Genomic DNA, 13,425 nt, shown 5'->3' with positions numbered 1-13,425 from the left:
AAACAGGATCAAGTATGTGAAAAGGGTTTCAGATGAATTTATAAATCAAATAGACAAGCAATTGATAAAGTGAACCAAAACATACACAAATGAATGAAAAATACTTCTGTTTCTTTATGATGTTAAATAAAATAGATTACATTTAAATGGAGTTTTATTTAGGGCATAAAACCCAACATTAAGTCCAAAACATATGTATTTGTTCATGATTATAGTGTCGTCAGCACGGTGGAATATAATCATGATTATATGTTCAAAAGTTTAATTCCCTGATTTGTCAGTTCACTAGATTTAGACTAGCATGATAATCAGCGATAGGTATACTTACACCTTGGATAAGTGTTATGTCCTTTCCAGGGCATTGGCAAAGTTTACCAGTATCGGATGTATGGAGTATACATTGGAAGGGACCGATATTGATCTTAGATAAGATATCCTAAACTTACCGTTATATCTTTCTAAGTCAATATCAATGGTTGATCTTAGGTCTATGGATCTTAATCTTGACATGGTTAGGTTCAATCTCAAGAGTGTTATTTGTGTTCTTTGATTTGTTAGTTAAGCCTACTTTTTTGTCTGGGTGATACGTACATTTTGGGAACATGATAGTACAATTGAGTGGGAGCGCTAATCATAGATATGGAATCTATAGCTTCTATAGGTATTTAGAAGTGAAACAATGATCTCCTTCGAACTTGGCTGAATAGAGATAAATGATTGAGGCCTCATTTCAGTAATTATATTAGTTTACTGAAGTATCATTTATAGGTAGCTAAGTGTTTTAAGGATAAAATACATTGAAGGGTAGAACGATAAATTTGTCCCTATTCAGTGTAGATCATCTATAGAGGATCCTTGACTATTAGGATTATAACAATGGATAATCATAACGTATCTATATCGTGGTACATATAGAGCGTTCTATATAACTGAGAGTGCAATTCCAAGTTCTATAGTGGTTCAATGAGGAATTAATAAGTTAGGGAATTTACTTGGTAAATTCTAGATCTGCTTATTGGAAGCTCGGTTATATAGGCTCATGGTCCCCTCACTAGTTGAGATAATACTGCTTGCAGACTCAGTTAATTGATTTTAGTTAATCGATTATAATTCTAAAGCTAGACTATGTCTTATTTAAGAATTTTCACTAAACAAGGGCCTAATTGTGAAGAAAAGAGGTTTTGGGTCAATTTGTTAATTAAGAGACTTTGTATGGTCTAATTAATAAATTACATAAATGATAATTTTATTTAGTAATTAATTATATTATTAATAAATAGTTTTGTCATTTATAGGTTTGAATTGAAAAATATGGTATTATTGAAAAGAAGAATAAGTGGTTGAAATAAAGTGGCAAAATTGTAACTAGAAAGTGGTCCCTTTGTTTGTACGGCCATGAAGTATTTTGCCCAATATTTTATTCTTTTTTAATCCATATAATTCAACCCTAAGCCCTAGTTGAAACAATATAAAAGGAACATGATACTCTCACTCATCCAATTAATGTCAACCTGACTATTCAACCAAACCTAGATGAGAGAGTTCCTTCTATAGAGATTTCACCTCCTTCATTGTTCTTCACCATTCGAACCTTGAGTGAATGAGTGCCATGCCCACACATAGCAAGTCAAGTACTCAATCATAGTGAGTAAGATGGTGGAAACCAAACCCGAAGGAGAGAAAGAGATCCAGGTTCAGATCTTGATAATGCTCTGCTACAGAAAGGAATCAAGGGCTAGAGATCTTGAACGGAAGGAGTCATTATATTCCGCTGCAACCAATGTAAGGTTTTCTTAAACCTTATGTGTTTATTTCATTGATTTAGAGAATTCATATTTAGGATGTTAATTCAACATACTTGTTAGTAAATCTAGATCCTGGTAAAATATTCCCAACAGTTAGTTCAGTCTGGTGTACTGCAAATTGTGGGTAGTGGTTATAACATATCTATTCTAGCTAAGCCTTGGCTTCCTGATGATGTGAACCCTTTTATTGAATCATTGCATCCAGGCCTTGTGGGGAAGACGGTTGATTCTTTGATGAAAGTAGGCTTGGTTGAATGGGATGAGGACGTTGTTACAGATGTGCTCAACGATAGGGATCAATCACTAGTTTGGAAGATTCCTCTCTCTTCATTATCGACGAGTGACATGTAGTATTGGTTGAAGGATGAGTCAGGTATGTTCACAATCAAGAGTGCTTATGCTATGCTACAATCGTTGAAAACCAGCAGTATTTTACCAGATAACTCTGGTTTTTGGCATCAATTATGGCAGCTTAAGCTTCCTCCCAAGGTGTTGAATTTTCTGTGGAGGGCATCCTCTAACAGTCTCCCAAAATCGGTTCCAGCTTTCGTCAAGACATGTACCAATTAATTCAACTTGTCCCTTTTGTCGTGCTGCTCCTGAGACAGCCTTGCATGTATTGGTGAGATGTCAATTTGCTCAAAGTTGCTGGAACATAATCAATGTTCCAATGGTTGCACTTGGTGCGATGCTTTTCTCTATTTGGTTTGAGCTTGGATTGGGTATTTGAACACAGCCGAAGTCATTGAGGCTGCTATGACTTTTTGGTCAATTTGGACTCACCGTAATGACCTGATTTGGAACTCTAAGCAACCAGTCTCTAGGGACGTGGTGACATTGGCTAAACTGAATTATATAGACTGGTTTAATGCTCAACAACACAATGTTACTACTGCACCCGTTGATGGCCTGAATGTCCAAAGTGGTTACCATTAGACTACTCCTGATCTCCCTTATGTTAAAGTCAATGTTGATGGTGCACTCTTTACTACTCAGGGGCGTTATGGTGTGGGGTTTGATGCAAGGACTGCTGCTGGTTTAGTGTTGGAAGCGAGAGTTATTTCCAAAAGTGGCTATTTGCAGCCTCATGTGGTCGAAGCTATTGGCATCAAGGAGGCGCTATCTTGGAGTGAAGCGAATGGATGGCCTAAGGTGGTCATTGAGTCAGATTGTTTAAGAGTTATTAATGATTTGCAAAAGTTTAAACATATGGTTTCTCCTCATGGCCATATTCTTTATGATTGTAAGAATTTAATTGCTGATTTTGTTGATGTTTCTTTTAATTTTGTTAAGCGGACTGCTAATAAGGTTGCGCATGCTTTGACGCGATCTTTTTTTTGTGAGGCTGACCGTACTTTCAGTGGGGATACCCTACCTTCTGTGATTGCATCTTTGGTTTTGGATAATTTGAGTTAATGAAGCTAATCATTATTCAAAAAAAAACAAAAAAATAATGTATAATTTTTTCAAAATAACTCTAATCTTTTATTAAAAAAAAAAAAAAGTTAGGCAGGGACATTTGACATAGAGGAGTTGTGTTGGGAGGTGATTGGTCTGGGAATTGGGAAATAGCAAAGAGCAGATTAGCAGAGCATAAGTCGTCTTTCCTTTTGCCCTCTCTCCTCCAAAAGTCATCTCCCAACTCAACTCGATCCCCCGGAGGAGGAGGAGGGCCACGGCGGTCATGCCTACTCTCACAACCTCTTTCACTTTCTCTCCCTCATCGCCCCTTATTTTCTTTCTCCTTCTCATTTCCACTGCCGCCAACGCCGCCGCCGCTTCTTCTCTTAACCATGCCGTTTTCAGCGTCAAGTACAAGTACGCCGGCCAAGAACCCTCTCTCACTGCTCTCAAAGCACACGATGATCGCCGCCAGCTCCGAATTCTCGCCGGCGTTGATCTTCCCTTGGGCGGCTCCGGCCGTCCCGATGCTGTCGGGTTTCTCTCTTTCCCTCTCTTTCTATTTCCGTGTGTGCTTGTGTTGCATGTGTGTGTTAGCGTGCATAATGATTGATTGGTTTCGAATTGATTCGGAGTTCTGAGTAGAAATTAGAAAATTGTTTTTTTTTCTTTTTTTGTAGGCTTTACTATGCTAAAATTGGGATTGGAACTCCTCCAAAGGACTATTATGTTCAAGTAGATACTGGAAGTGATATTATGTGGGTCAACTGTATTCAATGCAAAGATTGCCCTACAAGAAGCTCTCTTGGTGTACGCCTCTGTCTGTTAATTTTCTTCTATGTCTCTGTTTATATTTATATTTGTATAAATATATTTATATATATATATATATATATATATTTGTATATCTGAATATTTGTGTTTGCCTCCTAATAGATAGACCTGACACTGTATGACATCAAGGACTCTTCAACCGGGAAATTGGTAGGTTGTGATGAAGGGTTTTGTTTAGAGGTTAATGGTGGTCCATTATCTGGTTGCACAGCGAATGTGTCGTGTCCTTATCTTCAGATATACGCAGATGGCAGCTCTACTGCTGGGTATTTTGTGAAAGATAATGTCCAGTATGATCGAGTTTCTGGAGACCTCCAAACTACATCATCCAACGGAAGTGTCATCTTTGGGTGAGTTATTTGCACATGGGTATACTATCTCGTTGTTTAAATGTTTTTCGTAATTTTCATGTCTATGAGTACAACTGTAAAAGTTTCTGAAAAAACAGATGGGAATACTTGAGTTTGCACTAATTGAGAATATAATACTGTTTCTCACGTAAACTTACAAGTGAAGGAGATTCTACAGTATAAGCATTGCGTTAATCATTTTGTTTGTTTATAAAAGCATTTTTTCACTTCAATGAGTAAGGTTATATCACTTTTACTTTATTTATTTACTTATTTAAATTGCAATGTATTTCAAACAATCCATCAGTGGAAAATTTATGTTCTTTTTCACAGGTGTGGTGCTACACAATCGGATTTATCTTTGTCTGGTGAAGAAGCACTTGATGGTATACTTGGCTTTGGAAAATCAAATTCATCAGTGATATCGCAGCTAGCTTCATCTGGAAGGGTTAAAAAGATGTTTGCTCACTGCTTAGATGGTACTAATGGAGGTGGAATCTTTGCCATAGGCCACGTTGTACAACCAAAAGTAAACATGACACCCTTGGTACCAAACCAGTACGTGATAATGATGTCTTTTGTATTTTTTAGGTTATATCCCTTACACAAATTTTCGATGAGGATATAAGTTTTGTGTGTTCTTTACAAATCTCATGTTTACTGTTCCAAATCATAGTCATAGATAGCTCTTAGTTTGGTTATTCACTGCATGTTTTTCAACACAAGATTTTGAAGAGGCTTTCTTTGTTCATTCAGTTAGATTTTTTTTTATTATGGTTGATGCTATTAGTTTATTCTGAGCTCTAATTTCCTCTTGCCCATCTGTAGAATCAGTATTTATGTAAAATTGTTAATTAATGTGTTATTGCTAAAAAATCGTTTAGGCCGCACTACAATGTCAACATGACAGCAGTTCAAGTTGGTCGTACTTTCTTAAAGCTTCCAAACGATGTGTTTGAGATAGGCGACAGAAAAGGGACAATAATTGACAGTGGTACAACATTAGCCTATCTTCCTGAAATGGTTTATGAGCCATTAGTAAGTAAGGTATGTGAAATGTTGGAGTTTTATCTTTTATGTAAATTGAAATTTTTTGGACACTCAACAAAATTATTCAAAAATTGTTCATAATTTTCCCTATTTCAGATAATATCTCAGCAGCCTGATCTAAATGTTCATACAGTTCATGGCGAGTATACATGCTTTCCATACTCAGAAAGGTGAGCAATGGATGACATTTGCGGAATTTCTATTATGAATGTGCAACAAGAAGAGCACTAGTTTCTTATTGAATAAATATATATTATTTTTAATTTGTTTTATAGATTTAAATTCAGCGTTTCTTGTGAAGTTTTGTTCGATTGTTTGAGATTTATCATCTTTGTTATTTATAGTGGTTGTTAGCGCAAATTTCTTTTCTTGTTCATTTTCTGATTGGAAAAATTTCTTTTTTACGTTGGTTTTCTAGTACGTTACCATGACTGGGGTCTAAGAATGTTTTATGATTTGTTTTAGGCTCTCATTATGCTGTTAAATTTTTCATATTAAGGAATTAAATTCTACATTAAGCTACTTCCTAGCTAATAAACTATTCCGAGGTGAACATATACTAGCGTAAATGGGAACTTTTATATCCAGTTTTCTTGACCAAGCAAAACTATTTAGCTTCACACTGAAAGTCCCAAACTTTAAAAAAAAAAAAAATGAAAAAGAAATGAAAAAAATAAATTATATTTGTTACCTTCCACACATTTCATTTTGAATTGGTATCTCTAATGATGTCCAAACAAAGTAGGTTTTTTTGTCTTAGACATTGTTGTGTATGATGTGTTTCCTGAAGGATTGGCTTATTTCATTTAATATTTTATGCAACTACTTTTTATCTATTAACCTTCATACCATATACTCATTGGCGGAAATTAGTAGGCCTTTGGAGGGGCTATACCATATACCATATATTAAATTCCATATTTTATATGTTCTATGAATGTATAGCTTTTTTTTTTCTTTTAAAGATTTTCTTCTTAAACAAAGTAAAGTAAATTTACTACTTATAAGAAGTTTTCTATATCAATTGCAAATTACAAAATTCCTCACACTTGTACTGGAAACAAAATTCTTTATACTTGGCCCGTCCTAAAATTAGAGGTTGGTTCCGCCACTGCATATACTTCGCATTTGTCTGTATGTAGTGATGCATGTCTCGCTGGGAATCTGGGATGCTATTTTTACCTGAGAATTCTTGTCCTGTAATTTCTTAAGTCCATTACTAATGCTTTAATTTTCATCTTTTTTGGCAGTGTGGATGATGCGTTTCCAACTGTCACGTTTTATTTTGAGAATTCGCTGCATTTGAAGGTTTATCCACATGAATATTTATTCCCTTTTGTAAGTATACTGAGAAGCAAAGTTTCTATTTCATATGCAATGTCTGTAATATCTATTCATTTTTTCATGGAGTTACTAGAATTTCAATTGTTGGCCTTTAATCTCTTGTAAGCATTTAGCTGTTTTGTTGTTTTACCTTTAACAACTCCGTGATCCATTTTTTTTTATCATTTATTCATAATTTTTTTAACTGTTGTTTATTAATAACATGTTTAAATTTACAGGAAGGGATGTGGTGTATTGGTTGGCAAAATAGTGGGATGCAATCCAGTGATAGGAAGAATTTGACCCTTTTGGGAGGTATTCCTTGAAAATTAGCGATCCTTTTATTATATTCATGAATAATTAAGTAATTCAAACTTTTCCCTTTGCTCATGAAAATTGAATGGCATGATTGTGCTCTATAGGATATTCATGAAAGAGAGGGCTTTATTATTTTGGTAAAACTGGAAACTGACAAATTGATAATATGTATTCTTTGAAATTATGATTTGCCTTTGGATTTGATGAAAAGTAAAACTTAATTGACATAGCTTTTATTCAAATGCTTTGCACATGAGTATCATTCCTCTGTTCTACTTTGCAGTTATTTAACAATTGTTCTGTTGTCCTTGTTGAACATGGAACCAATTCTTGCGTTGTGTTGTAGATTTATTAGTATCATTTGTGTTGTTAAACTAGTTATACTCATATGGATCTTCAATTCGCATTTTTATTATCAGCCCCTCTATGTCATGAGATCCGTTTGCTACTATTCTTATATTGCCACTGAGCCATTTAACATCATCCAAAGTAATAGTGTACTTTTGAATTCTTAAATTCATTGGCGTTATAGATCTTCAGCAACTTAGAATCTTTAGGATGATATGCATTCCTTTTGTTTTAAGTTGAGTATTGATACTTTGCAGCTTGGCATCTTTGTTTTGCTTTATTTTTCGTAATTTGAAGATTCTTGTCCTTGTTATTTCTTGGAAGGAACGTGATGACTAGTGAATTTCTGGATTTTACTTTTGAAAACTTTCTAGAAATTGTCCTAGCGCAAGATTTTCAGATCAGCAAACTGCTGTGATATATGATGTGGCATTATTTAATTTGTAGGAGTGCTGTGTGTTATTATTACGAAAATTCTTCAAGACAAATGTAGTTTAAATTATAAATCTCTCTTAGAATTTCGATGGACACGATCAATGATAATTTCAGTACAAGCTAAATATTCCAATTATTTGAGTTGTGAGATAATGATTCTGTGTTTCTTGCAGATCTGGTACTATCAAATAAGCTAGTAGTATATGATCTTGAAAATCAGGCAATTGGGTGGACTGAATATAACTGTGAGTCCCGGCTTATTATATAGTAGCTAATTCGCGTACATGATTGCATCCTTTTGGTATAGTTCTTAGCTCAACTTTGACTTTTGAATTGTTTGTTTCAGGTTCATCAAATATTAAAGTAAAGGATGAAAAAACTGGTACAGTACATTTAGTAGGTTCCCACTATATCTCTTCTGCTTCCCATTCAAAAAGCAAATGGTCCATATTCTTGTTGATAATTTTACTGTTGCACACATTAGTTTACTGCGATGCTACTACTAAAAACGATTGCTGACATACAAAATTAAATAGAGAACTGAATATAGAGATATATCTTGACATTATTGATGAAATAGTTCAGAGAATACTATTTTGATTTGTGCATCAAAATTAGCGTATGTGGAAACATGGTAGGTATAAAGCTTAGGTCTGGTGGTTCAGTTGGGGTTATATTTTTTCTTTCCCTGGGTGAATCCAGAGATGTATGAAAAGGATTACACTGACTTCAATATGAAATGTATATGGTTCAAGTTTGACAATTAACATAGAGTTGTTACTTGTCTTATGTGTGGCAATTTTGCAAGTTCATTTTCAACCAAGTCATCCCTTTGATGGTACAGTAGTTATGGAAGGTCAACTAAACTTCACAATGATATTTCTGATATAGTCTATTTTTCATATTCCAATTTATCTTCTCTATCTATCAGTTGTCTTGACTTTACCATTGTGTTGGTGGTTAATAACAGTATAATACTAAAACTGAGGGTAGTTTGAGTATGAAATAAGGTTACTGATGTAGCAGTTTAAATATTTGGTCATCATTTATCCCTAGTAGTCTTATTTGTTTGTAAACAAGTTTCGATAAATTAGCCGATTTCATTACTAATCATATTTCAGACTATGACAAATTTGTGGAAATTGGTGAACACTTCCAAACCCTTTCAGAACTCTGGTAGAACAGATCTGTTTCATTCATTTTGCATAATATTTTTGTTGTTTGGATTTAGTATATTATTTTTTGTTGCATTCATTGTTTGGTAACTGTATTTCAGTCAATGGTAGGATGGATAGATCTGTTTAATTTTGCATATTTATTATTCATTTTTATAATGGCTATTTTTAGATAATATGTCAACAAGCTCTACAAATCAATGTAATCCAGAATTGTTTTATACTCTCTTAGACTCGTATGCCAGTTAGTGGTAACTGGAAAGAGCCGTTGTATGGTGATTGCTATTCCTGACTTCAACTTGTAGCCTCTTTTTCGATTTAGCTATGATAATTTGGTGTGTACCATACAAGACAAGTTATTACGAATATAATATATTTATAATAGTTTAATTAGAATTTTTATCTTCTGAATTTTGACATGTACTAAATTATGTCCTTTGAGTTTTTCTGGTCGTTAAAAATTTATTCTGAACTATTGAGATTGTTGAATGTAAAGAATTTTGTCTAATTTTAGTAAGGAAAGTCTAATATGGATGAAAGTTTAGAGAGTATAATTTGGCACATGTTAAAGTTTGAGGAGCGTGATTTGGTAGATATTAGAGTAGTATGATTTAGTACATAAAGAATCACTAAATTAGTAAAATTGAATTAAATTGAACAAAAGTCTTTAAATTCAATAATCTCAATAATTTAGGGGAAATTTTTAATGGTCAAAAAAGTTTAAGAAATATGATTCGGTACATGTCAAAATTTAGGGAGTGAAAATTCTAATTAGCCTTTATAATATATCTATGTACAAAAGCAATTGTTTTTGTATAGATTTCAAATATAGTTAACTAGTGCATTAGTGTTTTTTTTTTTTTTTTGAAAGGTCGTGCATTAGTGATTTGTGAGATATATATTACTAACTTCATGATAAATGCTACGTGTAATTAAAATGTAGTTAACGAAGTCTTATGTAAGATTAGGAAGGAGCTAATCGGCATGATTTAATCTAATTTGATCTACAAAGTGGGGATATTTGTATTTGTGCAGATTGGATTGGATTGAAAAATTCAAAATTCGTACTTATGAGGATTGGATGTTGATTGATCTGTAAAAGTAACTGATTCAATTCAATCTACACATTTTTGTAAAATAATTTAAAAAATTATATATACAATTAACATTTTAATGTAAAAAAAAATAATAATTTTAAAATACAATATATATAATATAATATAAATGTATTTAAAAATTTAATAAATATTCTATGTTTATATATAATTTTTTTTATATACAATTTAAAACAAAATTAAACATTTATTTATATGTACTTTTTTTTTTCCTTTAAATTTATTAAAGACATAAAATAACAATAATTTGTTTTATTTTGTTGCTAGTTATGTGATAAACATACAGGTCCGGCCCTGGGCATAGGCGGGCTAGGCCTGTGCCTAGGGCCCACCCAGCCTAGGGGCCCAAAATTTTTTTTCTTCTTTTAAAATTATACATTTTTTTTTTCCAATTTTGAAAAATACCATATTTTTTCTAACATAAGGGCCCAAATTTTTTTTTTTCCCGATAGTCCACTTTGTTCCAGGGCCAGCCCTGTAAACATATATATATTTTTTAATAAATATTAAATAATTTTAAAAAGTAACTAATTTAAAATAATTGATTCAATTTTGTAAATTAAATTAGATTTAAGCTATTATGCGAATTAGATTTGATCCAAAATATAAAATTCGCTCTTAGTACGGATTGAATGCATTATGAGAAAAATAGTGCGGATTGGATGAAAGAACACTCCTAAAATTAAGTATTCACAAATGATTATAGCCAAAAATTGAGGATAAAAGTGTATTTGGCAACATCACGTCACGTCCCTAAACGAAAGCACAAATTATTTGTAAGACCATGGTGTTTAATTAAACATATTTAGAGCACATTTGACACTTTCCAGTTAACATTTTCAGTAGATATCACAACAGTGAAATCGAGTTTCTTCTTTGGTTCTGTTTTAAATAGAACAGTGAAGAATAATAATCTACTGGGGAGGGAGAGAGAGAGAGCCAGATATACTATTATACTAAGAGATAAGTGGGTAATAAGGATAATGTATAATTAAAAGCATGGTGGGGTATGAGTAGCCAGAGAAGCAAGCTAGTATTACTCGCACTGGAAATACCAAATGGCGGGGCGGAGTAAGAATTTGTTGTGAGAATAGTTGAAAGAAAGCTTTTGCAGGGGCTGCAATGGAAGCCCAGCATTGACGACACAATCATCAGAACCAAGCACTTTGAGCAGCCTAGGATTGACGAGGGCTTGAGGGAAGCTCCCACACTTGAGATGGACATTAATGACTGGGCACATGGGGCAGTTGTTACGGATTTCCACCAAGAATTTTGGAGGGCTTCCCACTCCCACCTGTGTTTGATTCACCGTAGGTGCGTGATCGCCGGCAGCACACTTGACCGCCCATCCTGCAAAATTTAAACCTCACCACTTAATTTGATAGCATGCTATAATTCAAATACACTATGTGAGAAAGAGAGAGAGGGGCTTTAATTACCTTGGGATGTAAGAGATGACAATGTTACCAGAGTCCAGAGAATGAACTTATAAGCTGTTTGAGCCTGCATATTTTTTCTTACTTTTTCCTTTTCAGTTTGGAAATAGATGCAAGAAAGAATGTTTTTCAAGCCTGTAGAGTAAAGGTTTTATTTATCAATAGTATTTGAGGAGCAAGAGGAAGTGCAGTGCAGCAGTAGTAACATTAATTGTCCAACCCTCGCTCGCTTTACTAACACGCTTTTGTAAAAGGGGAGTTATATTTGCACCCCATAAAATTATAAATACATCCCATTATTAAAAAAATATAAACTTAAATAATTTTTAAAAATTATTCTTAATATTTTTTTAAAATTTTTCCTTACATTATTTTATGTTAATTTTAATACTTATTTTGATTTCATTTTCATAATTTTTTCTAACTCATGTAAATATTTATTTATTTTTTTCTAAGAAAATTTCATATAATTTTTTATTTTAATTTTTTTGTCATAATTTTTAAAATATAATTTAATTTTATTTGATAGGTATATTTTTTAAGAATATAAATTGAAAGAAAAAAGTTAAAAATACTTAGTACAATTAAAGATATAAATTTTATATAAAATAAAAATTATTAAAATAGGATGTACTTAGGAATTTTTGGGGTGTAAATAAAATTTCCTTTGTAAAATATTGACAAAAAGAAGATAACAGTTTCACAATTAAAAGAATAAAATAAAAGGTGGTAACTAAAAAAATTAAAGAGTCACGTGCAGTGAAAAAGAAGAGAGAATAGGATTGGAGAGTGAAAGTAGTTGGAGGATGCTTCCCAACGAACAAACAAAAACCAAGGAAAGAGAGCATGGTGAATCACATGGGAGAAAGTCAGAAACAGAAAAAAAACACTAGTCACAAACTGAGTAACACTGACAACACTCCCTAAGATTCAGAAATCAGAAATTAGGCTCAGTTGAGTATTGGTTCTTCAACTAGGAGAGTAGACTACGACTACCATATTAATAATTTATGTGGTGTTATGGTCATATACGCGTTCGATTGTGTGAGTCATTTCTTGTAGCAAACAACACTGCTCACACAGTGTGACTCGATTCAATTCACTCATTTATTGGAGTATAAACAATACTTTCCCTCTCTAACAACAAAAGTTTTCATATTTATATCAAATTGGTGCCCTTTTCAACGTCCTCCATACTCCATTGTAAAGCTATAATTAAGGCAACAATTTGGCTATAAATACTACCATTTTCATTTGGAAAATTTATACCACATACTCTATCACTTTTATTATATTTATAGGATTCTTCTAAGGTGAAGAATTTAAAAAATATCTTGTAGGGTATTTAATAGTTTATTCTAATCAAACAATTATATTATAATATCGTAATCTTAAATGCAACATATTCAAATAAAATTGATTAAAATATTTTGTCATATTTATAAAAAATAATTCAATATTAGCAATCATTAAATAAAGCTAGCCAAGGATTGTTTTTTTCAAAAAAAAAAAAATATATTTCAATATTAGCAGTTATTAAATGTAGCCAAGGAACAAGTCATTATCTTCTCAACCTCACTTCTTGTGAATTGTCAATACTAGTTTATTAATTAATCATATTTCATATAATTAACATTAGACATTCAGATTAAATATTAAATAAAGAATCGGACTCCATAAACATAGAATAAAACATATATATATATTTTTTTTCAAAATAGCAGAAGCTAAGCTGAACCGAAAAATAAAATATTAAAATTATCAGTAATTATTCTTGTGTTTTTTCTTTATAAACTGAAAATTATATGGACAAAGTGTTGAATTGAAAGTTAGAT

The 13,425-nt window shown here is 32.5% G+C and overlaps 3 protein-coding genes across 4 annotated transcripts; 2 read left to right on the top strand and 1 right to left on the bottom strand.

The window, feature by feature from the left end:
• Positions 1-2,169: 2,169 nt before the first annotated feature.
• LOC133031285 (uncharacterized) lies at positions 2,170-3,221 on the top strand. Its single transcript, XM_061104761.1, has 4 exons — positions 2,170-2,178; positions 2,277-2,364; positions 2,542-2,720; positions 2,802-3,221. Exons 1-4 carry the CDS (start codon positions 2,170-2,172, stop codon positions 3,219-3,221), a joined length of 696 nt encoding a protein of 231 aa, XP_060960744.1.
• Positions 3,222-3,303: 82 nt separating this feature from the next.
• Positions 3,304-8,646, top strand: LOC115723058 (aspartic proteinase 36). 2 transcript variants are annotated; one of them, XM_030652463.2, is made up of 10 exons: positions 3,304-3,743; positions 3,887-4,016; positions 4,143-4,390; positions 4,724-4,948; positions 5,275-5,437; positions 5,537-5,610; positions 6,691-6,778; positions 7,003-7,078; positions 8,038-8,109; positions 8,211-8,646. In XM_030652463.2, exons 1-10 carry the CDS (start codon positions 3,490-3,492, stop codon positions 8,381-8,383), a joined length of 1,503 nt encoding a protein of 500 aa, XP_030508323.1. In that variant the 5' UTR covers positions 3,304-3,489; the 3' UTR covers positions 8,384-8,646. The 2 variants fall into 2 exon arrangements, with proteins under 2 accessions (XP_030508323.1, XP_030508324.1); XM_030652464.2 differs by having other exon boundaries at positions 3,320-3,738.
• A 2,278-nt stretch (positions 8,647-10,924) lies between these two features.
• LOC115722080 (uncharacterized protein At1g05835) lies at positions 10,925-11,843 on the bottom strand. The gene is made up of 2 exons (XM_030651201.2): positions 11,594-11,843; positions 10,925-11,504 (listed from the first exon to the last, which is right to left on the bottom strand). The coding sequence occupies exons 1-2, from the start codon at positions 11,661-11,663 to the stop codon at positions 11,191-11,193; spliced, it is 384 nt and encodes a 127-aa protein (XP_030507061.2). The 5' UTR covers positions 11,664-11,843; the 3' UTR covers positions 10,925-11,190.
• Between the last annotated feature and the right edge of the window lie 1,582 nt (positions 11,844-13,425).

The sequence above is a fragment of the Cannabis sativa genome, chromosome 9 (genome assembly GCF_029168945.1).
Source record: "Cannabis sativa cultivar Pink pepper isolate KNU-18-1 chromosome 9, ASM2916894v1, whole genome shotgun sequence".
NCBI lineage: Eukaryota > Viridiplantae > Streptophyta > Magnoliopsida > Rosales > Cannabaceae > Cannabis > Cannabis sativa.
The sequence above is the reverse complement of the archived record's forward strand: the minus strand, read 5'-3'. Positions and strand labels throughout refer to the sequence as shown.